Genomic DNA, 21,080 nt, shown 5'->3' with positions numbered 1-21,080 from the left:
CTTTTCTCTACTTATACTTGTTCAGGTATGGAGTTCTGGAGTTTTTCTTGACACCTTTATATATTTATAAAGTGCTATTATTGCCCATGTTAGTTTTAGTTTAGTATTTTTTTTCATTATATATTTTTTCTCATATATAATTTCAATTTTTTTTTCTTTTTTCGACGATTATTTTTGTTTTTCATATATATTTATATAGACTTGATTGATTTATGTACCTTTTGTTGATGGATGTTTTAATAGGATATTATTATCCTATTACTAATGTAATCTCAAGTCTATTGAATCTGTAATCTATTCATTATTTTGTGTTATTTTTTTTATATATGAAATTTAATAAAAAGATTGAAAAAGAAAGAAAGAAAAGAAAAAATTCTATAAGATTCATCAGACATGATTTTGCTTTCACAAATCCATGCTGACTTTGTCCGATGATTTCACCTCTTTCCAAAAGTGCTGTTATCACATCTTTGATAACCCACTCTAGCATTTTCCCCACCACCGATGTCAGACTAACCGGTCTATAATTCCCCGGTTTCTCTCTCCCTCCTTTTTTAAAAAGTGGGGTTACATTAGCCACCCTCCAATCCTCAGGAACTAATCCAGAATCTAAGGAGTTTTGAAAAATTATCACTAATGCATCCACTATATCTTGGGCTACTTCCTTAAGCACTCTGGGATGCAGACCATCTGGCCCTGGGGATTTATCTGCCTTTAATGCCTTCAATTTACCTAACACCACTTCCCTACTAACAAGTATTTCCCTACTAACATGTATTTCCCTCAGTTCAGTTCCTCCATCTCACTAGACCCTCGGTCCCTTACTATTTTCAGAAGATTATTTATGTCCTCCTTAGTGGAGACAGAACCAAAGTAGTTATTCAATTGGTCTGCCATGTCTTTGTTCCCTATGATCAATTCACCTGTTTCTGACTGTAAAGGACCTACATTTGTCTTGACCAATCTTTTTCTTTTCACGTATCTATAAAAGCTTTTACAGTCAGTTTTTATGTTCCCTGCCAGCTTTCTCTCATAATCTTTTTTCCCTTTCCTCATTAAGCCCTTTGTCCCCCTCTGCTGGTCTCTGAATTTCTCCCAGTCCTCAGGTGTGCCCCCTTTTTTTTTGCTAATTTATATGTTTCTTCTTTGGACTTGATACTATCCCTAATTTCCCTTGTCAGCCACGGGTGCACTACCTTCCCTGGTTTATTCTTTTGCCAAACTGGGATGAACAATTGTTGTAGTTCATCCATGCGATCTTTAAATGCTTGCCATTGCATATCCATCGTCAACCCTTTAAGTATCATTTGCCAGTCTATCTTAGCTAATTCACGTCTCATACCTTCAAAGTTACCCTTCTTTAAGTTCAGAACCTTTGTTTCTGAATTAACTATGTCACTCTCCATCTTAATGAAGAACTCCACCATATTATGCTCACTCTTACCCAAGGGGCCTCACATCACAAGATTGCTAACTAACCCTTCCTCATTGTTCAATACCCAATCTAGAATGGCCTGCTCTCTAGTTGGTTCCTCGACATGTTGGTTCAGAAAACCATCCCACATACATTCCAAGAAATCCTCTTCCTCAGCACCCTTACCAATTTGGTTCACTCAATCTATATGTAGATTGAAGTCACCCATTGTAACTACTGTTCCTTTATTGCACACATTTCTAATTTCCTGTTTAATGCCATCCCCAACCTCACTACTACTGTTAGGTGGCCTGTACACAACTCCCACCAGCGTTTTCTGCCCCATAGTGTTATACAGCTCTACCCATATCGATTCCACATCCTCCAGGCTAATGTCCTTCCATTCTATTGCGTTAATCTCCTCCCTAACCAGCAAAGCTACCCCACCTCCTTTTCTTTCCTGTCTATCCCTCCTGAATATTAAATATCCCTGGATGTTGAGCTCCCATCCTTGGTCACCCTGGAGCCATGTCTCTGTGATCCCAACTATATCATATTCATTAATAACTATCTGCACATTCAATTCATCCACCTTGTTACGAATGCTCCTCACATTGACACACAAAGCCTTCAGGCTTGTTTTTACAACACTCTTAAGCCCTTATACAATTATGTTGAAAAGTGGCTCTTTTTGCTTTTTGCCCTGGATTTGCCTGCCTGCCACTTCTACTTTTCACCTTACTACTTTTTGCTTCTACCCTTATTTTACACCCCTCTGTTTCTCTGCACTGGTTCCCATCCTCCTGCCACATTAGTTTAAAGCCTCCTGAACAGCAGTAACAAACGCTCCCCCTAGGACATTGGTTCCAGTCCAGCCCAGGTGCAGCCCGTCCTGTTTATACCGGTCCCACCTCCCCCAGAACTGGTTCCAATGCCCCAGAAATTTGAATCCCTCCCCCTTGCACCATTTTTCAAGCCACGTATTCATCTGAAATATCCTATTTCTACTCTGACTAGCATGTGCAAACATGCAAACAGCTAGGAGCCATAGGTGAGAGCTGAGTGTCCAGTGGAGACCAAAAGGTGAGTGATATGCCCCAGAAAGGACATGACAAGCACATTCACTAGGGCTGCCACCATTCCATGGACACCTCATACACACTGACTGAATGCCTCCACTGATAACTATCAGGAACTAGTATTGTAGTAGCATTGGTAGTGTTCTAATTTGTTCTGTATTTTATTTAACTACATAATTTGTACACAGGTAAATGGTAGTTTATCTTTCTTATACCTTTTTTTAAAAACTATTTCCATGAAACTTTGGCTAATTTGAGCAACCACTTAATTGGGCCAAAATGTGCTGGTCCCGATGCGTCCCAAGAAACTAGAATCCACTGTACTTAGTTTATGTGAATCCTTTGCATCTAGTAGCACACATCAGGTGTATATGATACACTACATCTCTTGACATTCAGCAAAACCATACGAGGTCAACTCCAGAAGATTATCAAGATTCAGAAGTAGTCAGGATAACATTATACTCTCCAGTTTTTTCATAGGTCAAACTGTGCTCACCATAAAATCAACATTATCTTCAGAAATCCACTCCAAGTAAATATTTAGAAGCATGAATGTGCTTCTGGCAGAACATAAAGTTCCTTAAAAAAAGTACATGCAGTGATATACAATTAAGTTGAAGAACAAAGGTTTTGTTTGCCATTAACAAAGCCCCAAACACCTCAGAAGTAAAATAAGCCTTTCAAATTTTAATTACTTTTTCTAAAAGAGCCAGCACCCTATTATGTAGAACATAGATCAAATTCATAATCCATTTCTCCTGAGAGATCAACTTCCACGCTCCTTTAAATTTTTGGCAGTATTCCCACTAGTAATAAAACATTCTTTTCTAATCCAGGATCTTGCCACTCTCCACCACTCAGCCTCATTGTTACCGTCGGGAAGGAGGTACAAAAGCTCAAAGGCACAGTCAGTGATTCAGGAACAGCTTCTTCTCCTCTGCCATTCAATTTCTAAATGGGCCCATGAACACTATCTCACTACCTTTTTTACTCATTTTTTTTGCAATACTTATTTTAACTTAAGTATTTAATAGATATATACTGACTATAATTCAGCTTTTTCTCTACATTTATCCATCATCCATTTCATTGTACTGCTGCCATAAAGATAACAAATTTCACAACATGCTGGTGATATTAATCGTGATTCTGAATCTGAAACACAAGTCTTCAACTCTACAGTTCTAAATATCTGTGCCCCTCATGCTCATCTTGAATTTACATGTATAACAAGCTGGAAGAACTCAGCAGGTCGGGCAGCATCCGTGGAAACGAGCAGTTAACGTTCTGGGCTGAGACCCTCCGCCAGGACTGAAGAATTTAACTGCTCCAAAAGCAATAGTGCACATCTCACACAACCCCTCAAGGCCCCAGAACACAGCCTACACAATCAGAAAAGTTCAGCAACATCTCTACTTTCTGAGGTGGCTGAAGACAGCTGGACTATGCTCATAAATCTATACTCAAAATTTTCCAAATTAGGGTGCTGTGTAACTTGGGGCTGTATGTAATGTGATGCTTTTTCCATATACCTAGTATCTTCATGGCAGACTTTAAGAAGGAAATCACACAAAATGCTGGAGGAATTCAGCAGGCCAGGCAGCATCTATGGAAAAGTGTATGGTCAATGTTTCAGGCCGAGACCCTTCATCAGGACGTTGGAAGGAAATGCTGGATTGGCCAGGGAAAGTAATGAGTGCCTTTTATGCATGCTACACACTGCAGTCTCAGTTTTCCAGTGGAATAGGGAATGAATGGTTAAGCTGGAGGATGTGAAGCCAATTGACTGGGTGTTTTTTTTCTTGAATAAGTGTTCAGTTATTGAAGCTGCAATCGTCCAGGCAGAAAGAGGTTATAGCATTATGCTCTGAATGGGACTTAAAAAAGGTGGAAAGGTTTTTAAATATTGGGAAATAGAGGACATGCAACCTCCCATCTACTTTTGTAGTTGCAGCAATTGTGTCACTGGCTCAACCGAGTTTTTGGTTAACTGTGACTGCCAGGATGTTGACAGTTAGCAATATTAATGACATTGAATTTCAACAGTGAGTGTTATACAGAGGATTCTCTTATTGGAAATGGTCACTCTTAGGGCATTTCTCTGATGCAAATCTCACAACTTGTCATATATCAGTCTATGCCTAAATGTGTAGCAGTGATACAGTTAGTAACAGTCTAGATTCAATCTGTTTTTGTGAAGGTGCAATAGCACATATATTCCCTCCAAGTGCTCAAGTTTCCTCCTACAATCCATTGACCTATGGTTTGGCAAGTTAATTGGCCACTGCAAGTTATCCCTTATGTGTAAATGAATGACAGAATGTTGGGGGGGGGGGGGTGGGGATGATGTTACTGGAAATGTGGAGAGGATAAAATGTAGGATTTATGTAGGATTACTGCAAATGGTTATTGCGGAAAGTTATTGAGATGTGTTCTAAGGCATCGGATATGAGTACTTGGATAGACACGAACTGATTAGGGATAGTCAGCATGACTTTGTGCATGGTACGTCATGTCTAAGCAATCTTATAGGGTTTTTCAAGGAAGTTACCAGGAAAGTGGATGAAGGCAAAGCAATGGATGTGGTCTACATGGACTTTAGCAAGGCATTTGATAAGGTCCTGCAAGGGACATTGGTCAAGAAGGTTCAGTCACTCGGCATTCAAGACAAGATAGTAAATTGAATTCATCATTGGCTTTGTGGGAGAAGCCAGAGAGCAGTAGTAGATGGTTGCCTCTCTTAATGGAGGCCTGTGACTATTGGGACTGCTGCAGGGATTGGAGCTGGGTCCATTGTTGTTTGTCATCTATATCAATGATCTGGATGATAATGTGGTTAACTGGATCAGCAAATTTGTGGATGACACCAAGATTGAGAGTGTAGTGCACAGAGCAGACCACTATCAGAGCTTGCAGTGGGATCTGGACTACCTAGAAAAAAAAATGGGCTGAAAATTGGCAGATCAAATTTAACGCAGGCAAGTATGAGGTGTTGCACTCCTCGGTAAGACCAACCAGGATAGGTCCTATACAGTGAACGGCAGTACACCAAGGAGAGTGGTAAAACAAAAGAATCTGGGAATATAGGCCTATAATTCATTGAAAGCGGTGGCACTGGTAGACAGGGTTGTAAAGAAAGCTTTTGGTACATTGACCTTCATAAATCAAAGCACAGGAGATGGAATGTTATGTTGGTTATACAAGTCAACAGTGAGGCCTAATTTGTGTGCAATTTTGGTTATCTACCTACAGGAAAGATGTAAGTAAGGTTGTAAGGGTACAGAGAAAATTTTCAAGTATGTTGCTGGGACTGAGGGGCCTGAGTTATGAGGAAAGATCGAATAGGTTAGGATTTCTATTCCTTGGAATGTAAAAGATTGAATAAAAGAAGAATGATAGAGTTGTATACTTCAATAGTAAATGAACCTTTGAACCTTTTGAACTTTGAGAGCAGATTTAGTAGAGGTATACAAAATTATGAGGAATATAGATAGGGTAAATGCATCAGGCTTTTTCTACTGAGGCTGGCTGGGACTACAACTAAAGGTCATGAGTTAAGGTAAAAAATTTAAGGGGAACACGAGGGGAAACTTCTTCACTCTGAGGGTCCTGAGAGTGTGGAATGGGCTGCCAGCCCAAGTGATGAATGCAAGCTCAATTTCACTGTTTAAGAGAAGTTGGAATAGGTACATGAATGATAGGGGTATGTATGGTGCAGTTCGATGGGAGTAGGCAGTTTAAATGATTCAGGACAGACTAGATAGGCCAAAGGACCTGTTTCTGTGCTGTACTTTTCTATGACTCTTTAGGTCTTTATATCAGGGACTCTCATTCTCAATTTGATTCCAGAATTTAACTCTTTGGACCACATTTTGACCAAGGCTGTGGCGAGGTCTGGTCTTGTGAAATTCCAACTGGGCATCGGTGGGCGTGTAATTGGAGAGACGTGACATTTGATAGCAATTAAAGAAAGCAAAGCCTAACATATTAAAGATAACTTTGAAACTTAAGTCAATTATCATAGATGTCACTTTTGAATGTACTCCCAGCTCTCTGGAAGAAGAAACTTTTGCTACAGAAGCTCTAAAGTATTTCCATATCTGGTACAGTGTAACAAGTCCAGGCAAATTGAGAATGTCAATATTGTAATAGTATTTAATAAAGGACTTAACATAGTCCAGAAATCATCAAGGCAAAACAATAGAGAAGATTGCAACTCATGTCCTTTTAAACTGATTTCTTCCTCTTGACAAGGAATTCCTGCTGGAATATTAGTGCTATTTTAGAGCATCTGACAGAGATATGATCTTCATTGCTTGCCACATACACAAACTATGTCAAGAACAAAATTAGCAACACAGGTTCAATCCTGATTTCTAGCAAAGCTTGCCTGCTTTCCTTGTGGGTTTGGATTTCCCCAGTTTCTCTACTTTCCTCCTGCATACAGGTATGAAAGTTAATTAGCTACTGTAAATTGCTGCTAATGTGCAAATGAGTGGTAAAATTTGGTGAAGATGATGGAAGCACAAGGAGAATAAAACAGGCTTATGGTAAATGCATACTTGATGGTCTGTGTGGACTTGATAGGCTGAAGGGCCTGTTTCTGTGAAGTATATCGCAAGTCCTTCACTGATGATAAAAGGCTTTTGACACAATCAACAGCAAAATGGAAGATGGTCCACATTTGGCTGTCTACCAAGACATGATTCTGGGGCTACTTCAGAATCGGAAGTTTTGCCTTCATTCTTTTTAATAACCTGGAGATTAATCCTTTTGTCATCTAAACTTGGGTGAGCAAGATGGCCCTGTTCTTTATCTTCCTAACAGCTATTCCTAACCTAATTAAAGAATACGTGCCCACTAGGACAGACATTCAATGCAGAATGCAGATGATTTTTTAATCTTCATCTAGGATAGAAGCAGAGCAAGAGAGAAAAATATATCTGAAAATTAGAGAAAACTGCAACAGCTGCAAAGTGGTGATACTAGGTGATTTCAATTAACATTGTTCCAATCAATATATTGGATAAAGTGCAGAGGAGCAATCTATCTTAAATGTATTCAAGGAGACTCCCTCAATCATTGTGCTTCTGACTCAATTGTTAAGGAAGTATTGTTATGTTCAGTTTTGAGCTACAAGCTAACTGCACCATATTTAATGGGAAAATATCTGAGGAACAATGATACTCATGAAGGAAAAAGAGAAATTAGAAGTGGAAATGAACCTAAAATGGCGAAAGGTCAATGAGAAGAAAAGGGACCTGGCAAAGATAAAAGGGAACAAGGTATTCATAAAGCAAAACTATAACAACCACCCGCCATCTTTAAAGAAACTTATTTCAGGTATTGGCCAGATACATTCCACAAGGCAGCAAGAATGCAAGACGAAGGTCCACGAGTAACAATGAAGATAAAAAGAGATTATGAAGGAGTATATTAACCTCATAGTGAAAGTAAAAAGGAAAATATAAGCAAAGAAAAAAAAAACAAGAAATCAATTACAGTTAATGTAAAATAAGTTCAAAGGTCTTAATTTATTAAGTATTTAAGTATTAAAGTATTTAAATTTGGGTATGAAGAGAGGTAAAGAGAATTATCCACGCATAGGGTCAGAAAGCCTAGCAGGAATACTAAATTGAGTATTTTGTACTTTTTTTAAAAAAAGGATATGCTGCCAGAATTTCAATAGAAAGAGGTAGTGGTGATGTTGAAGAGAGAGTGGAGAGAGGGGAGGCGGGGAGTGGGGGTTTGAACACTGTAAAGAAGTTAGTACTAGAAAAGGTGAAGTGGGCAGCAATATGCACTTGTTCTAAAAAGGGTGCTAGGACATGCCAAACCAGTCACTTCAACTGCAGTTGAGGGGGAAGCTTCAAAACAAAAAGTTAATAAGGCAATTGGAGAGGTTTGAATTGATCAAGGTTATCAAGCATAGATTTGTAAAAGGCAAAGATTGATTGTGTAACCTATTGTAAACTTCTAAAAAGGTGATTAAAAAGATTAATGAAAGAAACACACTAGAAGTGGTCTGCTTGGAATTTTGAAAAGGTTGGACAACAAAATTAAGATGCATGGAATTAATGTGTAAGAAGTGGCTTAAAGATTGCCCCAGATTGGAAGGCAGTGGACAGTAATATTCAGCACTATTGCTTTATTTGTACATACATAATGCCGATCATACGCTTGCGGGGTAATGTTTCCAAAACTCTGGTGACACAAAGCTTATATGTGTCACATGTTACAAGGGGAACTGCATGATTTATTGAATGATGCCACGAATGAGAGATACCAGATGCAAAATTAGTAAAAAAAAAAAGGCTACCCCGTATTCCTTAGAGCACAGAAGGTTAGGCTGATAAAGTATACGGGATCATGACTACAGATAGCTTAAGTAGAGGCATGTTATTTCCATTGACAGATGGTACAAGGAGGGGACAGATTTAAACATTTGGCCAAAGATATAACAGGATTACAAGGGAGAATGCTTTACTAAGATTAATTAAGAGTGCTTATCAATTCTTTTCCCATCATTCAAAAATTCTTGGGAGTAGGATAAAATGTAAAGTTACAGGGAAATAGCATGATGCATGGGTTTGATGTAGTTCCTCTATGAGAATCAGCAAAGGCTTAATAAGCCAAATGGTCTCCTTTTGTCTGGTATCAATTCCAGGAAACCATTATGATCACTAAAGTCCAGAAATTCACACATGCTGATTTTCTGCTGTAGACCATTTCCTTTTTTCTAGCAGTACTTTCTTTGCTGGACAATACATACTGAGTCAGAAAGATACTTTCCACAGTATAAAATCTTCCACTTTTTGCCCCTTCCTGTTATGTTAAATGAGGAACATTGAACTCCTTCAGGATTGTAATTATCTTTACTGCCACTCATTTCATACGTTTGTCTCTATTCTATATTTTTCACATTCCACTATTTAGAGTTCTGTAATATCATGAAACCTTTCCTACACTAATTCATATGGCTTTTGCTTTTCCCCTCTCCATTAGTCATATCCTTTCTTATTCACAGGCAACATTCTATTGTTATCAATCAGTAGGCAATAATCTTCTCTTTCTTTCCTAATACTTACATATTACAGCATGCTCATCAAGTTTTAGAGGGTATCACCTTTCACATTGACCGGCACTGTCCCAATGAAGCCCATCTAAACTCGTGGGTCAGTACCTCATCTCACATCAAGAATGTTCCAGCCTCTTGCATTCAATGCTGAATTTCACTATGTCAAGTAGCTAGCTTTTGTATCAGTCTGAGAACTAAGATTCATAAATAAAGGTATGTAGGATGACAGCACTGATCAGACTGATGTTAACATTAGTTAGGCCAACAACTGGAAAATGTGCTCAATACAGATCTCTACTTTAAGAAGGAAGTGAAAGCACTTGAGAGTGCAGAAAAGATTTGCTGAATGACGCTAGGATGAGAAATTCCAAGTACAAGCTTAGAATAAAAAAGTTGCAGTGTTTGTTCTGCTGTAATGTTACCCACCTTCAACATTCTCAATTTCTGTCTATCCACAGTCAGTGTCCAACCTGCTGAGCGCTTCTAGTACTCTCCATTTGATTTCAGAAACAGATCAGACCTGCATTTCACATCTTTTATCTATTTGTTTGTTTTTCTAATTGTCCTCATGAAGCTATTAATTCCATGGCTCCATAAAACATTGGGATCACTTAGACAACCTTGGCCTTATTCTTTCAGGGCATTTCCTTTTGTCCTTCCAGCTCTCTCCTATTCTCTCTACAACTTAAAAAAAACTTTCCCTGTTTTGATGAAGGAACTTTGAAATGAAATACTGAAATAGAATAGAGATAAATTTCACCCTCAGTTCCTATTATCCTCTTACCTTAAACCTATGCCCTCTAGTTCTTGATTTCTCAAAACTGGAAAATAGGACTGTATACATTCACCCTATGTCCCTTTTAATTTTATACACTATAGGATCACACTTCATTTTCTTACGCTCCACATAACAAGATCCCAACCTGCTCAAACTCTCTTCATAACATAATCCCTCCAGTTCCAACACCTTTGTAAATCTCCTCTGTACTTTCTTGCTTGTCTTACATAATATCATTGGTTGAAATTAAGACTTCACTTTTTGATTGTCTGGCTGAAATTATGTGTTGGCCTTGAAATTATTTACCATTACTGATACTTTGTCTTGACCGGGCTGGTTAGTACTTTGTTACTAATTTTAACTCTTGCTAACTAAAATAGCAGGTTGAAGAGGGATTATTTTTCCCCTTCCTCCCAAAACTTATCAGTATGACTCTATGTAATGAACATTTCCAGCATCTTCCGCTTTATGCCACGTTTCTGTTACTACTTTTATGGTTAGTGCCTCAACTTTTTGTATTGATTTCCCATTGTCATTAATCCGAACAAGCTTCTGCAGGGTTCACCAGATGTTGCTCATTTACACAGACAAGGACTGTAGAGTTTAGGTCATATTAAAAAGCTGCACAAAAATATTTTGCTACTCAGCAAAATTCCCAGAGAGCTAAGTACTTTTTTAAAATGGATGTTAATCTGGAGTAACAGTTGCATCAGCAGAATTTTTGAAACTGAATATCACATCCTAAACGTGTAAAATGCATCTAATTTAATTTTGGATATGTTAAAATATTCAAGAACCAAAAGCTACAATTTTGAATAAAAAATTTGAACCAATCAATAGGAGAGGCAACTTGAGAAGTAATGAGCAACTACTTAGATCACTCCACAAACTGGCATTCTACAAACACGAGGAAATCTGCAGATGCTGGAAATTCAAGCAACACACACAAAATGCTGGTGGAACGCAGCAGGCCAGGCAGCATCTGTAGGAAGAAGTATAGTTGATGTTTCGGGTCGAGACCCTTCGTCAGGACTAACTGAAAGAAAAGATAGTAAGAGATCTGAAAGTGGGAGGGGGAGATCCAAAATGATAGGAGAAGACAGGAGGGAGAGGGGTGAAGCCAAGAGCTGGAAAGTTGATTGGCAAAAGGGATACAGAGCTGGAGAAGGGAAGGGATCATGGGACGGGAGGCCCAGGGATAAAGAAAGGGGGAGGGGAGCACCAGAGGGAGATGGAGAGCAGGCAAGGAGTGATTGTGAGAGGGGCAGAGAGAGAAAAAAGGGGGAAAAAGGAGGTGGGGGGGATAATAAATAGATAGATAGATAGATAGATAAATAAATAAATAGGGAATGGGGTAAGAAGGGGAGGAGGGGCATTAACAGAAGTTAGAGAAATCAATGTTCATGTCATCAGGTTGGAGGCTACCCAGATTAAATATAAGGTGTTGTTCCTGCAAACTGAGCGTGGCTTCATCTTGACAGTAGAGGAGGCCATCAATAGACATATCAGAATGGGAATGGTACGTGGAATTAAAATGTGTGGCCACTGGGAGATCCTGCTTTCTCTGGCAGACAGAGCGTAGGTGTTTAGTGAAACGGTCTCCCAGTCTGTGGCGGGTCTCACCAACATATAAAAGGCCACACCGGGAGCACCGGATGCAGTATATCAAACCAGCCAACTCACAGGTGAAGTGTCGCCTCACCTGGAAGGACTGTCTGGGGCCCTGAATGGTGGTGAGGGAGGAAGTGTAAGGGCAGGTGTAGCACTTGTTCCGCTTACAAGGATAAGTGCCGGGAGGGAGATCTGTGGGAAAGGATGGGGGGGCACAAATGGACAAGGAAGTCGCGTAGGGAGCGTTCCCTGCAGAAAGCAAAAAGATGGGGGGAGGGAAAGATGTGCTTAGTAGTGGGATCCTGTTGGAGGTGGCAGAAGTTACAGAGAATTATATGTTGAAGCCGGAGTTTGTTTGGGTGGTTAGGTGAGGACAAGGGGAACTCTATCCTGAGTGGGGTGGCAGGAGGATGGAATGAAGGCAGATGTGCGTGACATGGGAGAGATGTGTTTGAGAGCAGAGTTGATGGTGGAGGAAGGGAAGCCCCTTTGTTTAAAAAAGGAAGACATCTCCTTTGTCCTGGAATGAAAAGCCTCATCCTGAAAGCAGATGCAGCGGAGTCCCTTCGTGACTCCCTTGTCCATTCGTTCCCCCCCCCCCCCCCCCAATCCGTTCCCACCAATCTCCCTCCCGGCACTTATCTTTGTAAGCAGAACAAGTGCTACACCTGCCCTTACACTTCCTCCCTCACCACCATTCAGGGCCCCAGACAGTCCTTCCAGGTGAGGCGACACTTCACCTGTGAGTTGGCTGGTGTGGTACACTGCGTCCCGTGCTCCCGGTGTGGCCTTTTATATATTGGTGAGACCCGACACAGACTGGGAGACCATTTTGCTGAACACCTGCGCTCTGTCCACCAGAGAAAGCAGGATCTCCCAGTGGCCACACATTTTAATTCCATGTCCCATTCTGATATGTCTAATCACGGCCTCCTCTACTGTCAAGGTGAAGCCACACTCAGGTTGGAGGAACAACACCTTACATTTCATCTGGGTAGCCTCCAACCTGATGGCATGAACATTGACTTCTCTAACTTCCGTTAATGCCCCTCCTCCCCTTCTTATCCCATCCCTTATTTATTTATCCCCCCCCTTCATCCCCTCTTTTTTTCTCTCTCTGCCCCTCTCACAATCATGCCTTGCCTGCTCTCCATCTCCCTCTGGTGCTCCCCTCCCCCTTGCTTTCTCCCTAGGCCTCCCGTCCCATGATCCTTCCCCTTCTCCAGCTCTGTATCTCATTTGCCAATCAACTTTTCAGCTCTTGGCTTCATCTCTCCCCCTCTGGTCTTCTCCTTTCAATTCAGATCTCCCCTTCCCCTTCTCAGGCCTGGCATTTCCCTTCCCCCCCACCCCACCTTTCAAATCTACTCCTCAGCATTTTTTTCTCCAGTCCTGCCAAAGGGTCACAGCCCGAAGTGTCAACTGTACTTCTCCTGCTGCCTGGCCTGCTGTGTTCAACCAGCATTTCGTGTGTGTTGCTTGGCATTCTACAATATGCTTTAGACAAGCATTTGGCCAACAATATATCTGAATTAGCATATTGCAACTCTTAACTTTATCAAGCTATTAGTGAGAAACAAACAATATAGGTCATGTAGTCCAGGTTTAGCTGAAACAGAGCTTAATTACTTTAATGTAGCATTAGTCACAGATGCATGACCCTCATCTGAGTACACTATTCAAGAAAAGCTGATAGAAAATGCTTACATTGAGGACAAAATGTTCCTTGAAGGTGGTTTAAATTTTACTTTTGGAAGCTAACTAATGTAGTGATCCACCAATTCTAAAGCGGTGCTTCTCCCATACATTCCATCAATTACTAAAAAAAAATCATGTCTTCAAAAGAGGAAACACAAACAAAATGAAAATAAGTTAATGCCTAATAACTGTTATCAATAGCCATAAAATATTGGTAAGTTGCTGTGGTTATTGCACCTCAACAAAATTCAGTTTTTATTCAGAGTAACCAACCTTAATATTGGTAAGAAAAACTAATCATTGCCTGTTTATTCACTATATATATATTATATTAAATACATTACAAAGCATTAGAGATTTTGATCATGAAGTGAGCAATATGCAGGGAGGAAATCTGTGCTCAGAATTGGAAATTCTCCACTTGATAACAATACTTCATGAGAAGTACTCCTTTGATTGGTAAATGTCTTACTCTACCTGTGGTCATGGAAGGAGCTAAATAACTACAAGTCATTTTCATAAACAGATAGCTAATGTCCAGATTTATGATCTAAAGCATATATTTTAGACAAAAATGAAAATCAAACTGATTTGGAGCTTTACATTGTATTTCAAATCTGGTTTTGCTAAGCTACTTCCCACTACAGAATCTACCAATTACAAAAAAAAGTAACATTTTAAGGAGGAAGTAATGAAAGGCAAAATATATTGGATTGCTTCCATTAAAGCTTGATACTGTACAGAACTGTGACTCTCTGTGGTGACATTGTTGTAGATAGGGGCTGTTTAACCTGCATCTCAAAATTACTGCAAAGCATTGATTTCAAATTCATTGATTTTGTCTCTTGTATTCCGATTTAACAAATCTCATTCTACAGACCTGTTCTCTACCCACACTCTATCCAACAACCCCTAACACCATCCCAAGATCAATATCAGGTGCTAAATTGATCAAATTATTTACAAGAGTTCAAAAAGTCAACTGATTAAACACAAGAATCCTTCACCTTATGAGAGATCCCTTTACAAGCAAAAATAATTTAGCAGAAAATTATAGAGTTACTTTAATTTAGTGTTCACAAAGGAAACTTACCTTGTTACAAGCTTTAACATTAAACTCAGTTTTAATTAAACAACAAAGAAATGTTTTGGCAACATTTGACTGTAAAAGTACTTTGCCACAATTTAAACAGTACTTTGGACATGGAAGTGCTCAACTTCAAAGTGGTTAAGAGAAACCAATCTTCGGGTCAATTCTAGAGTCCAAAATAACAGTGACACATATACAATGTAAAGCTCCAAATCAGTTTGATTTTCATTTTTGTCTAAAATATATGCTTTAGATCATAAATCTGGACATTAGCTATCTGTTTATGAAAATGACTTGTAGTTATTTAGCTCCTTCCATGACCACAGGTAGAGTAAGACATTTACCAATCAAAGGAGTACTTCTCATGAAGTATTGTTATCAAGTGGAGAATTTCCACTTCTGAGCACAGATTTCCCCATTGTGTATTGCTCACTTCATGATCAAAATCCCTAATGCTTTGTAATGTATTTATTAGTTCACACAAAGAAAATGACTAACTGATCCATCAACCAAGGTGTACTTACTGTTTTGAGTTGAGAACTTTGAATGGAAAAGGCAAGAGAAGAAAATTTTCTAGAACAAAGTAACAAAATAAATTACTCCCAGATCTTTATGGCTTCTGCAGTAAAATTGTCAGGACCATATTCTCAGAGAACAGAACTTCTATGTAATTTTCCTTCTCCATTTTCTCATGTAGTTCCTCAAACTGTGATTAATTTATACTTGTTGACTTCTTCAAGCTATGTAGTTAATATTATTCATTCAAAAGGTGGATGATCAATGAACTCATTTTCTACAAGTCTGGAAATACAGTGGATTCTAGTTAATTGGGCAACACTTAAAGAACAATAACAAATTGAGAAAGCACTGGATTCCCTTCGCTTATTTGGGACACTATGCCATTTAATGGGACAGGAGACTGTTGCTGAACAATTTCTAACTAGCATCAGTTGTGTGAACTCATGTGGCTGTTAGACACCATGCCATGCTTACAGCAAACAGTTTTTAAATAGCATCATTTGTGTGTGCTTACGTTCAAAAAAGTGATTTTTGTAATAAGCAGTAAGAAAATTCAAAACTGTTTTGCTCATTACAGTTTCAAGCATTTAGGCTTGCAGACACCAGAAATGGCGGGAGGTGAAAATGAAACGATTTCAGCACTTCAACATTAGGAACTACAAAGAATTTGAAGGTATTAGCAATAATCTCGAATGTTAAAGTGTTAAGATTTGGGGGATGCAATCATTGAAAGCATTATTTGAAGGCAGTCCATTATCTGCACTTAGAATCTGCACTTATTTTGTTCATTTACAGACAATCAAAAGCATATCCTGTCAATATCTATTAAGAACTAATGCATAGTTTTACAGTACTGTAGTAGTTTTGGTAGTGTTTTAGTTTGTTCTATAATTCATTTAAACACATAATATGTTACTCAGTTAAATCATAGTTTGTCTTTTTTATGCTTTATTAACTATTTCCATGAAACTTTGGCAAACTGGGGTAGCCACTTAATTGGGCCAAAATGCACTGGTCCCAATGTGTCTCAATTAGCTGAAATCTACTGTACAGCAAACCATCCTGCAAGTACACACTGCCACCTCAAAGCTGGTGTGCTAGACTGCTATAACCAGGAAATGAAACTATTACATTTTAGGATCTTGTACGCAGAGATTCAATTTACTATACAATAATCAAATGATCTCCCGGAATTGTCATAATCCTGAAGCAATTACGTTACAATTTAACAGGGTACTAGTCATCCTTCAACAAATGAACAGAATGCCCAAACTTATACTGCTTCAGACAGCAGCTACTGAAGAAGAGGAAAAGAAAACCACCAGCTTGCAAAGGAAGTGGTGTGCACAAGTGATTGCAATCAAAATCTAAACTGATGTCAGGAGTGTTAACAAGTGTAAGCTTCGCTTTGTATATTTTGCACAGAACTACAGTTTTCAATCAGGTACTAATATAATTTTACATTTATTCCCTGCCAAAAGAATATTTTATTGATAACATGGACAATAGAGAAAATTATCTATTTCAAGTAGCAAGCATTTCACTACGTTTGCTTACACTATTCACATCATGTTAACACGCACCGATTTGTTAGTTTCAATCATAACTCAGGCCCCATTGCATCAGTATATTGGGGTAAGAATACAATACTGGGCCGTCTCCTATGACTGAACTAAGCTTCACTGTGTCCTTCAAGATATGCCGCCTGAGAATGTGCCAGTCTTAGTACTCATTTGCAGATAATGCTGTTGGGCAGACCAGAGTACATCTTTTACAAAGAAGATTGGAGGAGAACACATATCAATTCAGTTTAGATCAGAAGACCTCAGAATACTGCACAAATACACTTGGATATGCTCTCTAAATTGGGGTCTGGGTAAGAAATCCATAACTAGATAGAACTGCTCTACAAACTGTATTCAAGTATAACAGTCCAATTTTTTTATAGGAAACTAGAAGCTTTCATCAACACATGGATCCTAGAGGAACTGAGGGATTGAGACAGCATCTACACAGAAAAATAAACAGTCCACATTTTGGACTGAGATGCTTCATGTGGACTGCGTATTAGAGGAGAAATATCTGTATAAAAAGGTGGAGGGTAGGGGTGGAACAGGAGCTGACAGGTGATATGTGTGGATCCACATGAACATGGGGTAGAGGAGAGGTTTGGTAGGATGACGGGGAGGAAAGAGGATAGAAATAAGGAAGAGATAGGTGGAAAGGCTAAAAGTAATAGAAGAGGAAGGTGAAATATGGAATAAAGAGAGAGTGGTGGAGAGGGTAGAGGAGAGTAGTTGGCAAGGGTTACCAGAGAAAGGAGTGTGAGAGTGATGGACAGATTGATAGGTGGAAGAGGAGAAAGAGTCGTGGTGATGGGGGCTATGTAGATCAGGAGGGGAGAGAAAAAAATGAGGTGGGGTGGCAGAGGGGTAAGACAGCAGTAACCACAAGGTCATGAATTCAATGTTCATGCTGCCAGTTTGTAGGCTTCCCAAGTGGAATAAGAAGACCTGTCCCTCTAGTTTATGTCCAGCCACTACTTGATGAAGGCGGAAGCATAGGAGCAGGTGTTAAACAGGTGGCATTTACAGGGGGAGCGGAGGGAGGGATGAGTGGACCAGGAAGTGATCCCTGTTGAAATCAGAAAAGGGATATAAAGACTGGTGGTGAGATCCATTAAGTTGCAAAGAATGATATGCTGAGTGTGTAGGCTGACAGGATGGCAGGCAAAGACCAAAGGAACTCTAACCTTTTTCTGGTTAGGGGTGGGGAAAGTCTTGGTGGAAGGGCAGTACTGTCTGAAATAGAGTAGATGTGTGCAAGGGTGGATGGTGGTGGGGGGTGGGGGTGTGAAATCACCATTTTCTTTAAAAGGAACTCATCTTAGATGTCCTGAAGAGGGAGAGGAAGACCTCATCTAGAGAGCAAACGTAACATAGACAGTGGAACTGCAAAAAAGAAATGGCATCCTTGAAAGTGCCAGAGTGTGTGGAGGTGTGGTCAACAATGCTGTGGGAGTCAATCGGTTTTAGTAGATGTCAGTTAATAAGCTGTTTCCTGAGTTATAGACAGAGAGACCAAGAAAAGGAAGGGAGGTCAGAGATAGGCCAAGTAAATAAGGTAGGGTGGAAGTTGGAGGTGAAGTTGATAAAGTTGACAAGCTCTATTTTGAGTGCAACAACCACCTCCAATGGAATCCGATGTGGTTGTCTGAATTTCCCTGGAGTAAAGTAGAGAAGCAACACCTAATATTCCACTGGTGATATGAACACTGAATTCTCCAATTTCTGGTAACTGTTCCCTCCTGTCCCTTTTCTCTCCACTCCAGATTTACCTAGCTCCTATCATCATTCCTTTTTCCCCTCCTCTATCTTTTTTATTTGCCCATGACACACACTTCCCACTGGTTTCCCTCCACCCTCACTCCATTCCATGCTCCACCTTCCTCTCCTATAAGATTGCATCATCTTCATCCACTTTCACCTATTTCTTCTCAGCTCCAGGCATCATTCCCACTCTCCCCTTCCCCATCTGCCTATCAACCATTGCTATTAAATCTGGATTAGCCCATCATGTGATAACTCTTGTTCCGCTCTTTTTCTCTACCATCTTATACTGGCTCCCTCCCCTCTACCTTTCAGCCCAGATGAAGCACTTTGACCTGAAATGACAACAGTCCATTTTGGCCTATTATTTCTGCCTGACCTGTTGAGTTTCCCTAGAATCTCTAGCTCCAGATTCCAGCATCTGCAGTCTCTTTGTGTCTCCATTTTGCTTTCTAATCAAACATGGAGTCACTAAGGCTGCCCTTTCTATTTTGTTTTGTGTACTGTAAAAGAGAAAATGTTGCATTTTTCATCAAATGAATTTAATGGTAGGATGCCACTGGAATTATGGAGGATGATCTATTGAAATATTAAGGCTGGTGGGGACTGTGATGAGCTCTTAATTCTTGTTCCGATTCAAAGAGATCGACTTTGCATGTTGCTTGGCGGCCGGGGTCGAAGCGCTCGGCAGAGATGGTGCTCGGTGTCGGAGGGCTGGTCGGAGGCTCAAAGTTTTCGGATGGACTCAGAGTTGGCTGTGGTTGGGTGCTTCCAGGAGGCTGTATCAGCAAGGTTGCGGCGCTGGAAGTTCATGGCAGGAAGAGTTTTTCTTCCTTCTACCGACTGCATGAGATGATGGGCTGTCGGGACTTAGAGACTTTTTTTTTTACCGTGCCATGGACTGCTCTTTATCAGATTATGGTATTGCTTTGTACTGTTGGACCTATATGTTAAATCATGTGGTCTTTGTCAGTTAGTCTTTTATCAATTATGGTATTGTCTGCACTGTTGTAACTAAATGTTATAATTTTGTGATTTTTGTCAGTCTTTTATCAATTACGGTATTGTCTGCACTGTTGCAACTAAATGTTAGCTATAACTACATGGTCTTGTTTAGGTTTTTGGTTTGTTGGGTGGTAGTGCTGGTCTCTTGACTTGGTGTGTCTGGGTAGACTTGTTTTGTCTGATGGGTTTAGAGTTCCTTTCCGGGGAACGTGCTAAGATGGTAGCGCAATATTGATACTCAGCAGCCTCTCCAGACTCTGGACTGGGGATTACCAAATGTTATGTGGTTTTTCTTGTCTGGTCTGTTTTGTCGTGTGCGTTTTTTGTGATATCATTCCGGAGAACGTTGTCTCATTTTTTAATTGCCTTGGTTTCTAAATGACAATAAACTGAATCTGAATCTGAGATGTTGATAATAAAAGTACAGGAAAAAGAGGAGAGGGACAGTTGAGAGCCCTTTTAACTATTGTAATGGGAAAGCCAGAATTTAAAAAAAAAGACACCTTAAAGACAACATTAGAAGAACTCCGCAAATAAGGCAGCATCTATGGAGGGTAATAAACATTCAATGTTTCAGGCTAAGACTCTTCATCAGTCCAGATATTCTTCAGAATCTCTTAAGTTTATGATCTTAAAGGCAATGAAATGTAAAGTCTTATTACCAAAGCAAAGCCGGAGCAGCTGAGAAAATGGAATAGAATGGAAGCAGAATGGGAAATGATGTTTTCAAAGTTCCTGTGGAAGTTAATGGACATCGGTATTTAATCTATGCAGCCAAGGAGACAAAGCTTGCACATGCAACTTCTCATAGCTAGAGACCAAGCAGATTCCATAGCCACATCTTAGTGATTTGGAAAAAATGAATGGAATTGAAGGAGAATGTGTTCAATTCAAGGCTACGTTCAGCGTGAAGGAAAGTGACGGGAAGGGACCCAGTTCAGAAGTATGCAAGGATACAATGTTCATTGTAAAGATAGTGACCTTTGTGTGTGGCTACATCAAGCTATGTGAAGACTGCAATTATATAAACACTAAGCTTCTGTGGCGACCCACTTTCTGCGCAGGCGAACCGGCTCACAAATAGCCAGCGCGTGGGGGGAGACTTTGGTAATGCACCTCTGACGTCATTTCCGCCCGGAGAGGGCGGGCGCTAGGGATTAAATGCCAGCGCCGCGAAGTTTGAATAAACAAGTCTCAAAATGACTTGCCGACTGCGTGTCGTTATTTCAGCGCTGTATGTAGCACATCGCTACTTTGGTGACCCCAACGGTCCAAACGGGATTTGGACCAAAAATGACCGACTCTTCATCTGTTCACGCAGTTTCGCTAAAACTGCCGACTTTCTGGACGCTGCAACCATGCGTGTGGTTTAGTCAAGCAAAAGCCCAGTTCCAGATTCGGTAGTTATCTTCTGATTCCACGTGTTACTATCATGTGGTGAGCGCCCTTGACCAAGAGACGGCCACCCAGGTTGCG

General features: G+C 40.0%; 2 protein-coding genes across 5 annotated transcripts in view; one reads left to right on the top strand and one right to left on the bottom strand.

Moving 5' to 3' along the window:
* The window catches only part of clcn5b (chloride channel, voltage-sensitive 5b), a 110,664-nt gene that overhangs the window by 75,258 nt on the left and 14,326 nt on the right, over nucleotides 1–21,080 (bottom strand). The gene's annotated exons all lie outside the window — the stretch shown is intronic.
* The window catches only part of LOC132398123 (uncharacterized), a 39,404-nt gene that overhangs the window by 12,154 nt on the left and 6,170 nt on the right, over nucleotides 1–21,080 (top strand). The window contains exons 1-3 of one of the 2 annotated variants that reach the window (XM_059977140.1): nucleotides 424–2,497; nucleotides 15,848–15,943; nucleotides 16,503–16,714. In XM_059977140.1, the coding sequence (XP_059833123.1) occupies nucleotides 1,228–2,229 (1,002 nt within the window). In that variant the 5' untranslated portion in view covers nucleotides 424–1,227 and the 3' untranslated portion in view covers nucleotides 2,230–2,497; nucleotides 15,848–15,943; nucleotides 16,503–16,714. Of the gene's footprint in view, nucleotides 1–423; nucleotides 2,498–15,847; nucleotides 15,944–16,502; nucleotides 16,725–21,080 lie in introns of those variants that run through there. The other variant, XR_009513555.1, reaches the window with a different exon arrangement.

Source organism: Hypanus sabinus, chromosome 8 (genome assembly GCF_030144855.1).
Source record: "Hypanus sabinus isolate sHypSab1 chromosome 8, sHypSab1.hap1, whole genome shotgun sequence".
Lineage (NCBI taxonomy): Eukaryota > Metazoa > Chordata > Chondrichthyes > Myliobatiformes > Dasyatidae > Hypanus > Hypanus sabinus.
The sequence above is the reverse complement of the archived record's forward strand: the minus strand, read 5'-3'. Positions and strand labels throughout refer to the sequence as shown.